At 47.6% G+C, this 13,941-nt stretch overlaps 1 protein-coding gene across 4 annotated transcripts in view; it reads left to right on the top strand.

Moving 5' to 3' along the window:
* Positions 1 to 13,941, top strand: part of LOC126334820 (uncharacterized) — a 1,262,774-nt gene that overhangs the window by 1,095,283 nt on the left and 153,550 nt on the right. For all 4 annotated transcript variants that reach the window (XM_049997463.1, XM_049997464.1, XM_049997462.1 and 1 more), the window contains exon 2: positions 3,686 to 3,937. In XM_049997463.1, the coding sequence (XP_049853420.1) occupies positions 3,686 to 3,937 (252 nt within the window). The remainder of the gene's footprint in view (positions 1 to 3,685; positions 3,938 to 13,941) is intronic.

The following is a 13,941-nucleotide window of genomic DNA, read 5'->3' as shown; positions in this document are numbered from 1 at the left end:
TAGAGATCAGTTCGTGTACAAAATCCTGCACCGGCAATACTTTTGCAGTTATGGACGACTACAGAGGCAGCATTGCTCAATATTTCTGCAGGGGACTTCCAACATCTTGTTGAGTCCATGCCACGTCGTGTTTCAGCACTGTACCGGTCAAAAGGACGTCCGACACGATCTAAGGAGGTATCCTACGGCTTTTGTCACCTCACTGTAAGTTTGCTTGCTCCATCTACCCTTCTTTGTCTTGAGAAATTTGAGTGATGTACTATGTAATGGCTAATTAAGAATATTGAAATTGTGGTATTTTCTTCTTCATCAGTAGCTAAAGCTTACAATAAAAAGGAAAGAGTAGAAAATAAAAGAAGAAATTGTGGGTATGTAAACCGGGGAGGTAAGGAACAAAATGAGCTGGTAGAACCAATTACGTAGATTTTGCTATTTCAACGAAATATTGTTGTTCTGCCAAATATAACCGGAATTATTTTGTGATCTATCGCTGGAATATCTTGTTAAAGACATATTAGAATATCTTTGTGAGCACAAAATGTCTCCTGTGCTCTTCGAAAATCTGCTGAGGAATTAATACATCGTAGAGACAAGTAGGCTGGAAGGTCGGTTTATTATACAGCAGCATTCCAACGCGCATTCTAAAGAAGTAAAAGAGTATTACGAAATATGTCGTGATAGTTCTCAGTGACAAGGAGGCAATTGTGCCAAGACGCTTGGAATTAACGTTCCCTTCCTTGCTAAAGCATTATATCCTCGTCATCTGCAATACAAATGGCATCTCCGTGCGTAATACCTAAAGAAATGTTCGACTAAAGCGCCACGGGGAACGTGTAATTTTTCCTGCGCTGTCAGTTTTGCCGATATGATCTGAAACGTGACTGTGTGCCATTTGTTACCACATCTCGAGTCTCTGAAGGTGGACTCGCTCGCTCTCCGTGCTTTGATGCCTAAAGCAACAGACAGCAGAAGCGCCCTGCAGAACGCATCGCGTTTTTCCTGCGCTGTCACTTTTGCCGATACCATCTGCAGCGCGTCTCAGCTTGGCATTTGTTCCCATATCTTGTGTGCCCCTGAAGAAGAATTTCTCTTTCTCTCTCATCTCGTCTCCGTTGTCTGCATTGTGCAAGGGCGGTGGCACAGCATTCTCTGAAAGTGAGTGCGGAGGAGTGGAGCACAAAGAGGCAATTAATCGATTACGGAATATGTTGCCGGCGAGAACTGATTAATTCGAATCGATTTTCGTTCTCTTCTTTTCCGACCGCACCTAACGATCGATTGCTGCAACGCAGCTCCGCCAGGTGTTCAAACGCGAAGTAATCAAAGTGCAGCCTGCTAACGCAATAGGCCTACGAAACGAACAGGAGAAGGTGCAGTGTTCTGCTACGGCTAAACGTTGCTGTGCGATAGTTTCATGGGAGAAACACTACACAAACCGAGTGTCAATTATAGAATTATACGAAATAAAATCGTCATAACCTCTGAACGGTTTGCGATAGGACTTTCAAACTGCACGGTTGGCCGCAGGGTACGATGGGAATATTAGTATGCGCGCGCGCGCCTTGGTGTTGTCGGCCGTTTGCACGTGAAAATGTAACGGCGCAGCGTGCCTGAGGGAATAGCACTTGTGAAGGCGTACCTTTTTTCGAGTCAGCAATCTTCTGACTGATTTGATGCGGCCCGCCACGAATTCCTCTGCTGCGCCACAGCCTCTTCATCTCCGAGTATCTCTTGCAACCTACGTCCTCAATTATTTGTCGGATGTATTCCAATCTCTGTCTTCCTCTACAGTTTTTGCCCCCTACAGCTTCCCTTAGTACCATGGAATTCATTCCCTGTTGTAACGGATGACCTATCACCCTGTCGCTTCTCCTTGTCAGTGTTTTCCACATATTCCTTTCCTCTCCGATCTTGCGTAGACCCTCCTCATTCTTTATCTTATCAGTCCACCTAATTTTCAACATCCGCCTGTAGTGCCAAATCTTAAATGCTTCGATTCTCTTCGGTTCGGTTTTCCCCCAGTCTGTGTTTCACTGCCATACAAAGCTGAGCACCAAACGTATATTCTCAGAAATTTGTTCGTCAGATGCAAAAAATGGTTGAAATGGCTCTAAGCACTATGGGGCTTAACATCTGAGGTCATCAGTCCCTAGACTTAGAACTACTTAAACCTAACCTAAGGAGTTCACACACATTCATGCCCGAGGTAGGATTCGAACGTGCGACCGCAGCAGCTGCGCGGTTCCGAACTGAAGCCCCTAGAACCACTCGGCGACAGCGGCCGGCGTTCCTCAAATTAAGGCCTATGTTTGATACTCCCAGCCAGGAATGCCCTTCTTGCTAGTGTTAGTCTGCTTCTGATGTCATCCTTCCTCCGTCCGTTACTGGTTATTTTGCCGCCTAGGTAGTAGAACTTCATCTATTTCGTGACCGTCACTACTGATGTTACGTTTCCTGCTGTTCTCATTTCTGCTACTTCTCATTACTTTCTTATGCCGTTTTTGCCTACATTTTGCAAATTTCACCTTCAGGTATTTTGTCTTTTTGTTCGGAAGAACACTAATACGAAAAAAAAATCATGGAACATTCTCAATGTACGACGGTATGCCTAAAATTAAGGTCTATTTTTTATAGGTACATAGACCTGTATATTTTTATAATTGCTTACATCAGTTCACAGCTTGAACATTTAGCTATTTTTCGACCTAATCACCATTTCTGTCGAAGCATTTTTGTAGACGCTTTGACAGTTACTGTATGCCCATGTCATACCAGCTCGCCGCCATGCTGTTCAGAAAGTCTTTCACCTCGTCGTCAGAGCTGAATCGCTTTCCGGCCAAATGTTCTTTTAACCTAGGGAACAGGTGATAGTCACTGGACGCCAAGTCATGGCTTTAGGGTGGGTCGGTAATTATGTTCCACTGAAACTGTTACAGGAGAGCAACGGTTTGCCGAGCGATGTGTGGGCGAGCGTTGTCATGGAGAATGTGTACGCCCTTGCTCAACATTCCTCTTCTCCAGTTCTGAATTGCCCATTTGAGTTTTTTCAGAGTCTCACAGTACCTGTCAGCGTTAATTGTGATCCCAGCGATTCAGCTCCGACGACGAGGTGAAGAAGAGGTTCATAACTTTCTGAACAGCATGGCGGCGAGCTAGTGTGCCATGGGAATACAAAAACCGCCAGAGCTTCTACAAAAATGTATCGACAGAAACGGTGATCATGTCGAAAAATTGCTAAATGTTCCAGATGTAAACTGATGTATACCATTGTAGAAATAAACAGGTCTATGTACTTATAAAAAAAATAGGAGACCTTACTTTTGGGATTACCCTCGTGTCACGAAATCGAAGCAACTAATAAACTAATGATTAAAAGAGACATAAAAGTACAAACACAACTACTATAACATGACTGAATGCGGCGGGGATACGTTAACTTTCAATGTTATCAGATAACTCCGATCTCCGTGCAGTCAATGCCGACGCCGAAACTTTCTTCTCGAGATACAATGATGATCCGTTGACGACCTGTGTGAATTCCGCCTTTGGCAATGCATTGTAGACTGTTTTGACGTTCCGATCCGTGACATCCAGTTTAAACCGACTTTTACGTGTCGTGCCTCACGCCGACCAGCTCTCGAGACGACACCAGGTGTGTGACTGGAGTCCGCTGTCGCTGTTGCAGGCACGTCGACGGACCTGGTGCCGACGCTGCTGGGGATGTACGACTCCCTGATCGGGCGGGCGGCGCCCACGCCCTCCGCCCCCGCAGAGCCGCCGCCCGCAGCGCCGCCCCCGTCGGCTGCCGCCACCGCCCCCACCTCCACCCACGCACCCGCCACCCCCTCCGCCAAGAGACTGTCCACGTGCCTCGACGTGACGCGGCCTCTTTCCGTAAGCTCCATCGCCTCCTCCAGCTCGTCATCCTCGTCGTCAGGTGAGTCTCGGTTATTTACTGCACTTACTTGCCACATATACGAATAATTTCAATAGCTGACACTGTATTGCTTATGAATAATTATGGAAAACTATATTGCACCACTATCAGCTGCTACGAAAAACCCGCCAGATTTGCCGCGAGCGCTAATGCGCTGCTTGCTGGACTCAGATAGGCGCGCTGGCCCCGGAACGAATCCACCTGGCGGATTAACGACGAGGGCCGGTGTGCTGTCCAGCCTGGATGTGGTTTTTAGGCGGTTTTCCACGTCCCACCAAGTGAATACTGGACTGGTCCCCACGTCACGCCTCAGTTAAACGGCACACGACTTACAGACATTTGAAAAACGTTTGCCATTTGCACTATTTCATGGCTTACACTAGATGCAGACAGTTGGGGTACACTAGTTCCATCGCAGTGGAGGGGGGCGGGAAGGAGGGGGCACAGGGTGGCGACAGGAAGGGCATCTGGTCACCCTCTGACACTAACATCGCCAATTCCATAGTAACAAGGCCGACCCCGTGTTACAGTGAGACAAAGGCCCCAGCACATGATTGTCAGTTGCTTATCTTTGTTACTGTTACCAGTTTCGAGTGTCATAGATCATCATCAGGCATGCGAAGTCCTACAATCACATTACACTGTCTGATCAAAAGCATCCAAATATGCACAGTTGACCACTGTGCACAGTTGACCACTAGATGTCACGAGAGGTGGGGTTATAATTAGACAAGCAGTAACAGCTGAATGGGTCGGCCAAGGAGACCTCAGTGACTTCGAATATGGTCTAGGCCTTGGGTGTCACCTGATAAAACAATATCCGTCAGGGTCATTTTAGCCCTTCTAATGCTGCCCGATTCTACAGTCGGTGATGTGATTGTGAAGTGGAAACGCTAAGCAGCAATACAGACCCCATGTAACGATGGACAGAGTCCGTCGAGCACTGCAGAGGATGCTTGTAAAAAGTCGCATGAAATCAGCGGAACGTATCACTTCTGAGTTCCAGCGTGCTGCCAGCAGTCCAGCTAACACAATGACTATACCTACGGAATTAAAAAGAATGGGGTACGGTGGCCGAGAAAGTCCTCATAACGGACACATTGCGGTAGTTAATGCTAAGCGACGTTTTAGCTGGTGTAAAGGGAGACGCCGCGTGACAGTGGATGACGGGAAAAGAGTGATACCGAATGAAGAACTGGACTACACCCTTTGGCAATCGAAAGGATAGAGTTGAGTTTGGCAAATGTCTGGAGAAATTTACCTACCATCATGTGTACTGTTAACAGTGATGTACAGAGGAGGTGGGTGTTTTTTATATATAGGGTGGGGTCCCCTCATCACATTTAAGAGAACGCCAAATGCGGAAGGATATGAACATAATTTTAGAGTATTGTATACTGTGCACAGTAGTATCAGGATGACAATGCACCGTGTCATAAAGCAGCATCTCTGGACATTAACATTCCTGAAACAGACTGGCCTGCCCAGTGTCCCGACCTGATCCCAACGGAACATCCTAGGGATGAGTTAGGACGTAAAATTCACCCCAGGCCCCAGCGCCTCATATGACTACCTCCTCTGGTTCCTTGGACAAAAATGCGCTGTAATTCCTCCGCAGACATTTGGATACCTCACTGAAGTTGTCCCCAGCACATTTCAAGCCATCATAATGACGAAGGGTGGACACATCTCAAATAACTGTCCACTGACAGCTGTCCAGATATTTCCCATCAGGTAGCGTATTTGTGTTTGAGTGTAGCCTGGTATGGAAATGAAGCGTGGGCGGTAAGTAGTTCACGAAAAAAAAAAAAAAAAAGAGATAGAGCAGAGTTTATAAATGTTGTGCTACGGAAGAATACTGAACATTAGAGCGGTAGATCGAATAATGAGATGTCATTGAATCGAATAGGGCATCAACAAATGGTGATTTTGTGATGTACAGATGTGTGGAGCGCAAAAGTAGTAGAGCGAGATTAAGCGGGGTACATCGCAGTTAATGGATTCAAGTGAATGTTCGTTGCAGTAGTTAACACAGAGATGAAGAGACTGGCAAAGAACCAGAGAACTGCATCAGTCAGGTCCTCGTTCTCAATAACAGCGCATATGGTTAAAAAAGGTAAAGCTGCCATGAACTCAAAGATTGGTTTGAGTACTAAGGTGTTTAACTAGACTTCATTCTATGAGAGATAGTATGCGATTAACTTTTTCCATCGTTTGAACTGACTTAGCCAGTCAGATACAAGGGTACCTACAATATAACATGGATTTCGAACCAAAGTGCAACTCAGCATATCTCGCATTGACAAATACTGTATGAAGCGAAATAATTGATTAGTGAGCGATAAAAATCATAGGACTGGCCGAGATCCGAGCTTTTGTTACTTTTTTAATTTTATTACTTATTTTTTACTTTATTTTTATTTTAGGGCCTACTGCTATGCACGCAACCCTTCCTTGTGCTCTTCAATATTCCATCCTGTCGGTGTGGCTTCATAGCCTTTAATGATCTTCTCTTGAACCTTTAACTGAAACGCTGAATAGTTCACTTTTAAAATTTAGATGAAAAGTCTTCTTTCCTTATCAGGTGACCTAAAATCTAAGACAAAAAAGTGCAGCACTTGTGGGAATTTTTTAACATCTGTCAGACTGAGAGCTCTACTGAGACATTGCAGTGTTTTCCAAAACAGAGCTTTCCATGCTAAATTAATACAAAGAAATTCGCATTTCTTGGCAGCTCTTTTAACAGAAAGAGACAAACTAAAAATTATCGCTTCAATACGATAGTGTGTGAACTAAAAATATTTGAACGAGTACTTTATATTTTGGCTTTTTTTTTCAAAAATTGTGGTGCTCTGCCATTACATATTTGTTATTGGCGCTCAGAAAGTTTCCGTTCGAAGGCCGTACTGCCTACTCGGTATACCAGTCAAGCAAAGTCGTCCTGAGTATTGACGCAATCGTCCCATCGACGCACCATGTTGAAGAAGGCCGTTTGGCAAAACACCGTTCCCGGCTGCGTGAAGACGTTCGTTACAGCCTGTTGCTCATCCTCTTCCGACAGGAATCATGGACCCTCCCAAGGCCTCGTTTGAGGGACCGAAGTCATCGCGATAATCGCGTGGAGAGAGATGAGGACTACAGGGCGGGTGCTCGAGAGTCTGCTACTTGTCTGTAATGGATGAGGCTGGCCTCCCAGACCACCCGCTGTCTCGTGTCGAACCACGACCACCACGGAACTTGGCGCAGCATTCCACATCAGTGGTTTTCGATAGACATGCTGACCCATACATATTCTTCATTCTCCCACCGATATCCATCGATATACACTCCTGGAAATGGAAAAAAGAACACATTGACACCGGTGTGTCAGACCCACCATACTTGCTCCGGACACTGCGAGAGGGTTGTACAAGCAATGATCACACGCACGGCACAGCGGACACACCAGGAACCGCGGTGTTGGCCGTCGAATGGCGCTAGCTGCGCAGCATTTGTGCACCGCCGCCGTCAGTGTCAGCCAGTTTGCCGTGGCATACGGAGCTCCATCGCAGTCTTTAACACTGGTAGCATGCCGCGACAGCGTGGACGTGAACCGTATGTGCAGTTGACGGACTTTGAGCGAGGGCGTATAGTGGGCATGCGGGAGGCCGGGTGGACGAACCGCCGAATTGCTCAACACGTGGGGCCTGAGGTCTCCACAGTACATCGATGTTGTCGCCAGTGGTCGGCGGAAGGTGCACGTGCCCGTCGACCTGGGACCGGACCGCAGCGACGCACGGATGCACGCCAAGACCGTAGGATCCTACGCAGTGCCGTAGGGGACCGCACCGCCACTTCCCAGCAAATTAGGGACACTGTTGCTCCTGGGGTATCGGCGAGGACCATTCGCAACCGTGTCCATGAAGCTGGGCTACGGTCCCGCACACCGTTAGGCCGTCTTCCGCTCACGCCCCAACATCGTGCAGCCCGCCTCCAGTGGTGTCGCGACAGGCGTGAATGGAGGGTCGAATGGAGACGTGTCGTCTTCAGCGATGAGAGTCGCTTCTGCCTTGGTGCCAATGATGGTCGTATGCGTGTTTGGCGCCGTGCAGGTGAGCGCCACAATCAGGACTGCATACGACCGAGGCACACAGGGCTAACACCCGGCATCATGGTGTGGGGAGCGATCTCCTACACTGGCCGTACACGTCTGGTGATCGTTGAGGGGACACTGAATAGTGCACGGTACATCCAAATCGTCATCGAACCCATCGTTCTACCATTCCTAGACCGGCAAGGGAACTTGCTGTTCCAACAGGACAATGCACGTCCGCATGTATCCCGTGCCACCCAACGTGCTCTAGAAGGTGTAAGTCAACTACCCTGGCCAGCAAGATCTCCGGATCTGTCCCCCATTGAGCATGTTTGGGACTGGATGAAGCGTCGTCTCACGCGGTCTGCACGTCCAGCACGAACGCTGGGGCAACTGAGGCGCCAGGTGGAAATGGCATGGCAAGCCATTCCACAGGACTACAGCCAGCATCTCTACGATCGTCTCCATGGGAGAATAGCAGTCTGCATTGCTGCGAAAGGTGGATATACACTGTACTAGTGCCGACATTGTGCATGCTCTGTTGCCTGTGTCTATGTGCCTGTGGTTCTGTCAGTGTGATCATGTGATGTATCTGACCCCAGGAATGTGTCAATAAAGTTTCCCCTTCCTGGGACAATGAATTCACGGTGTTCTTATTTCAATTTCCAGGAGTGTATTTCCTCGGACAGCCAAGAGAGAAATAACAAAATGGCTCTGAGCACTATGGGACTTAACCTCTGAGGTCATCAGTCCCCTAGAACTATTTAAACCTAACTAACCTAAGGATATCACACACATCCATACCCGAGGCAGGATTAGAACCTGCGGTTGCAGACTAGAGTGCCTAGAACCGCTCGGCCACTTCGGCCGGCGAGGAATAACAGTTCGTCGGTCTTGTTTGGACGCATTTGTTACTAACATCGCCATAGTTAACGTTCCCACGTTTACAGCACGCACGTCAGAAAGACACGAATACCTCACTAATCCTTTCATTTCGGCGCCTATACACCCGGAGTCGAGCTACGTTGCTTATCCGCTGGAGCAACGCCCTCAAACGGCAACTTTTCAATCGTCCCCTATACACGGCATCTCATACCTTTTGGGTCCAATTGAAACAGGTGATAGTGGGTCCACAACCGACTATACCGATGTAGGGAACCAGTGGTCGTAATGCATATTTATTTTGCTATGGACATACGCAGCATACACCACATAACAACAACATAGCTCACAGTAATTGTTCAAAGCTACCCTGACCGTTGCATTTGAAGGGGAGGTCCAGTGCCTGGCCGGTAGGATCGCTATCCCACACTTCTTTACTTTTTCCTCTGGCGTTCCCTATACACGGCATCTCATACCTTTTGGGTCCAATTGAAACAGGTTCAAGACGTTGGTGATACGGATGAAGACCTGCCTACTAGAGTTCAATCTGCCTCTCTCTCGGAGCACCATAAACCAGCTGGCCGCGGTGGTCTCGCGGTTCTAGGTGCTCAGTTCGGAACCGCGAGACTGCTACGGTCGCAGGTTCGAATCCTGCCTCGGGCGTGGATGTGTGTGATGTCCTTAGGTTAGTTAGGTTCTAGGCGACTGATGACCTCAGATGTTAAGTCCCATACTGCTCAGAGCCATTTGAACCATTATCCAGGAATCATAGAGAAAATGCGGCAGAACTTTGTGGCGTTGTCATGCATGCAATGAGACTGACGGACGTCACTTTGAACAATTACTATGAGCTACGTTGTTGTTATGCGATGTACACTGTCTGTCCATAACGCAATAAATCTGCATTACCGACCGTTGGCTCCCTATCTCATTTTAATCAGTCGTAGACCCACTATCACCTCTTTCAATCTGACCCAAAACGTTTGAGACACGCTGTTTATACTTATCTATACGAACATTTTTGAGCTTCGTACTACCGGGTGATCAAAAAATCAGTATAAATTTGAAAACCTAATAAACCACGGAATAATGTAGGTAGAGAGGTAAAAATTGACACACATGCTTGGAATGACATGGGGTTTTATTAGAACAAAAAAAAGTCCACAAAATGTCCGACAGATGGCGCTGGACAGCAAAACTGCTACCGTGACGGGTGAGAGGTACGCCGATATGCTACAGAATTGCAACATCACCAGCCTGGCTGATAAACACCTGCTGGAACGTACGATGTTTATGCAGTATGGCGTTCCACCCCATATTGCTATAGGCATGAAAGATCTCTTGATCGCGTCGTTTGGTGGTGATCGTGTGCTCAGCCGCCACTTTCATCATGCTTGGCCTCCCAGGTCCCCAGACCTCAGCCCGTGCGATTATTGGCTTTGGGGTTGCCTGAAGTCGCAAGTGTATCGTGATCGACCGATATCTCTAGGGATGCTGAAAGACAACATCAGACGCCAATACCTCACCATAACTCCGGACATGCTTTACAATGCTGTTCACGTTTTTCCTCGACTACAGGTATTGTTAAGGAATGATGGTTGACATATTGAGCATTTCCTGTAAAGAACATCATCTTTGCTTAGTCTTACTTTGTTATGCTAATTATTGCTATTCTGATCAGACGAAGCGCCATCTGTCGGACATTTTTTGAACTTTTGTATTTTTTCGGTTCCAATAAAACCCTATGTCATTCCAAGCATGTGTGTCAATTTGTACCTCCCTATCTACATTATTCCGTGATTTATTCAGTTTTCAAATTTATACTGACTTTTTGATCACCCGGTACGTTTCCCCGACATTTAGTAAATTTCATCAATTTTTCAATTGTTTTTATACTAATGTATTGCAATAAATGCCTCCCCATTGCGTTGTAAGTCTTTCTATAGGTATTGGACTATCTTCGTAGACTCTTCTCCTTGAGGTCAGGACAGTGGCCGAAATGTATTACGTCAGAATATGACGCCAGAATTTGAGCAGTTCTCTGTGCTATGCGCTGCACCCTCGTATCATCGTACGGGTCATTCCGTGCAGCGGCGGGCGCCGCTCATTGATTCCACCGAGCCCATCCTACGGTCGCGCCCTGATGGAAGAGCCACTTCTCTGGGCAGGCCATCCAGCCAGCTTTCTCTGGCGCACACCAGAGCCCTCCTCGCTAAGGACAGGGTGGTGCCTCACCCCACCTCCAGAGGAGCCCAGAATGGAAGTCCTCGAAAGCGACACGGACGTGGACACGGCACTTTCTCGTCTCGCCGCCACCGGGAGCCCGCCTTCCGCAAACACCAGGCCCGAGCCCATCTCCTTCGTTAGGTGCGCGGTCACGCTCGCGTCCGCCCTCCATTGTCCCGCCCTGTGCCACCAACTGGGCGGTTGCCCTCCCGTGTTTACAGACTTACTTCCTAGACTCCTGCGCCCGCTCTTCTGTTGTTTTCTCCCGCAGCCCAGTAGCATCAGGTGTCAGTCGCTAAGGAGACGACGCCTGAGGGTTTGTTTACGGGTCGTGTCTAGAGCGTTGACTGTGTACCTTTCATCGCAGATGGCATTTGTCTACTGCCCAGACAGCTATTTTTTGCGTGGCAGGAAGACTGTTATTAGCTCTGCCTCCTGTATAACGGAAGCTGTGGGATTCGTACCTCCCGCAGACAAGAGCTTAGAAATATGGATCAATGGACAACACTCAGGGATCATATTGCTGATCAGAAACCAAGAAGAGCATCATATCAATATGGCTCGTAAAGCAAACATTTCTAAAGTTGCGAGACAGAAGCATGTCGTACGTCAGCTGAAGAATCTGTTCATAACTCTTGTAATTTGCTGCATTTATGAATTGTTCGCAAGAACTCGCACACTGGGCGCTTCTGTCTGGAACCGCGCGACCGCTACGGTCGCAGGTTCGAATCCTGCCTTGGGCATGGATGTGTGTGCTGTCTATAGGTTAGTTAGGTTTAATTAGTTCTAAGTTCTAGGGGACTGATGACCTCAGATGTTAAGTCCCATAGTGCTCAGAGCCATTTGAACCATTTGAACCAAGAACTCGCACACAGCGTTCAGTGACCTACCACAAATGGACTTAATTCGTGTGCGATGGTATTGCTACACATTAAAAACTGTTTTTCCGAATTCAGCTAGATGTAAATTGCAATGATCAGTGGATAATTAAAGGTAAAAGAAATTGTGGCATCCACGCTCTCATTACGTAGCCTGCGGAACTTATTTCTGTTGCCTAATCCATTGGTTTTCGCAACACGTGTCAGTATAGAAACGTTAAGGCAACTAGTGACTGCCAGCCGCTGGCCCCTTTCTTCTGAAGGCAAGTTTACACTCGGGGACGCAACAGACCACCGACTGCCTACCTGGAATGAACTTGCTTACTCTGTTAGGTTTCTCGCGAGGTGTCACCGGATTCAAGAGTAGTTTCGATGACTCAGTCGAAATGGCGCGAATGAATTTTAAAGTTGTGGAACTGAGTGGCCGCGCTGTCGGAGAAGTCACCAAGCTGTGCGCAATCATTACTAACGCGATCTACTAAGAGAGAATCCAGTGACTGCCTGGAATAATCCGCGAGAATATTCTGATTACGTATGACTCGTTGGACAACAGGTTTCTAACAGTTTCTCGGGGAGAATGCCAGTGGTAGAAAATGGGATGACATAGCGCTCGGAATAATGATCTGCTTGAAATTAATCAGATTCACTGAAGTGAAATGAATGCATCGATGGGTATGACATCAGTGAAGGTGGAATGTTATGTGATTGTACCAGCGCTAACTTTGAGATACGTCGAGCCTGCAAAATCATGTATGTCTTTGGCTAGCGGCAGTCAGCCGCTGCCCCGTCTCTTCTGCTGGAAGACATAGGCTTTGAACGCTACCAGCCACCGACTGACTGCCCAGGAAGTCGTCGCTTGCTGGGAAGCATAGGCTACGAGCGCTGCCAACTACCAGATGACTGTCAGTAAGTCGTTGTTTACTGTTAACACTGTTAGCTGTATGTAGAGGTGCACAGGTAATACGCGTGTATCCGCAGACAATACCATAAGTGCCGGCCGGGGTGGCCGAGCGTCTCTAGGCGCTACAGTCTGGAACCGCGCGACCGCTACGGTCGCAGGTTCGAATCCTGCCTCGGGCATGGATGTGTGTGATGTCCTTAGGTTGGTTAGGTTTAAGTAGGGGACTCATGACCTCAGAAGTTAAGTCCCATAGTGCTCAGAGCCAGCCAATACCATAAGCTCTCTTCAAAATGCTTTATTTTTTTCACGATTGTTCAAGGTACACACCTGCTAGGCAGTTCCATCGTGTCACATGCACTAAGGAAAGCTAAAATAGTGTTGTCCTTTTAAGCAATGGAAGCCTACATGTGAGAAAAAAAATTGTCGCCTTCTCAGGAACAAAGGAACAAACAATAAACCTTTTTATTAAAACGTTGATCCAGGTCGCGTTATAGTATGGTACTGAATGCTGAACGTTTCGAAACTCAAAAAGGTTCCTGTTGGATGTAAAATGGGCGTGGAGAAATTTCAACAGAGGTCATTAATTGAGTGGATGGAAGAAAAGCAGTCGTGGAGCCAACATATTATAGCTGCTTCGGACTAAGCAGAAAGCGGAAAATTGCAAACTGCCGGGTCATCGGGCCCTAGGCTTACGCTCTACTTAATCTGACTTAAACTAACATCTTACGGATAAAACACACACACACACACACACACACACACACACACACACACACACACACACACACACACACACGGGAGGACTCGAATCTCCGACAGGGGGTGCCGCACGAACCGCGACAAGACGCCTCAGGCCCACGGCTACCCCGCGCGGTGCAGAAAGTGGAACACGTCCCAGGTCCAACCTAGAGAACGTCGTGAGACTCATAACGTACGAGGGTACGCTGAAAACTACTGTCTCAGAGTTTTTTTTCTGTTCTCGGTATCGGTTGAGGTGTTAGATGCCATGAATATCTATCGGTCGATTTTCCAGCTTCGCTGACGC

Source organism: Schistocerca gregaria, chromosome 2 (genome assembly GCF_023897955.1).
Source record: "Schistocerca gregaria isolate iqSchGreg1 chromosome 2, iqSchGreg1.2, whole genome shotgun sequence".
NCBI classification, from domain to species: domain Eukaryota; kingdom Metazoa; phylum Arthropoda; class Insecta; order Orthoptera; family Acrididae; genus Schistocerca; species Schistocerca gregaria.
The sequence above is the reverse complement of the archived record's forward strand: the minus strand, read 5'-3'. Positions and strand labels throughout refer to the sequence as shown.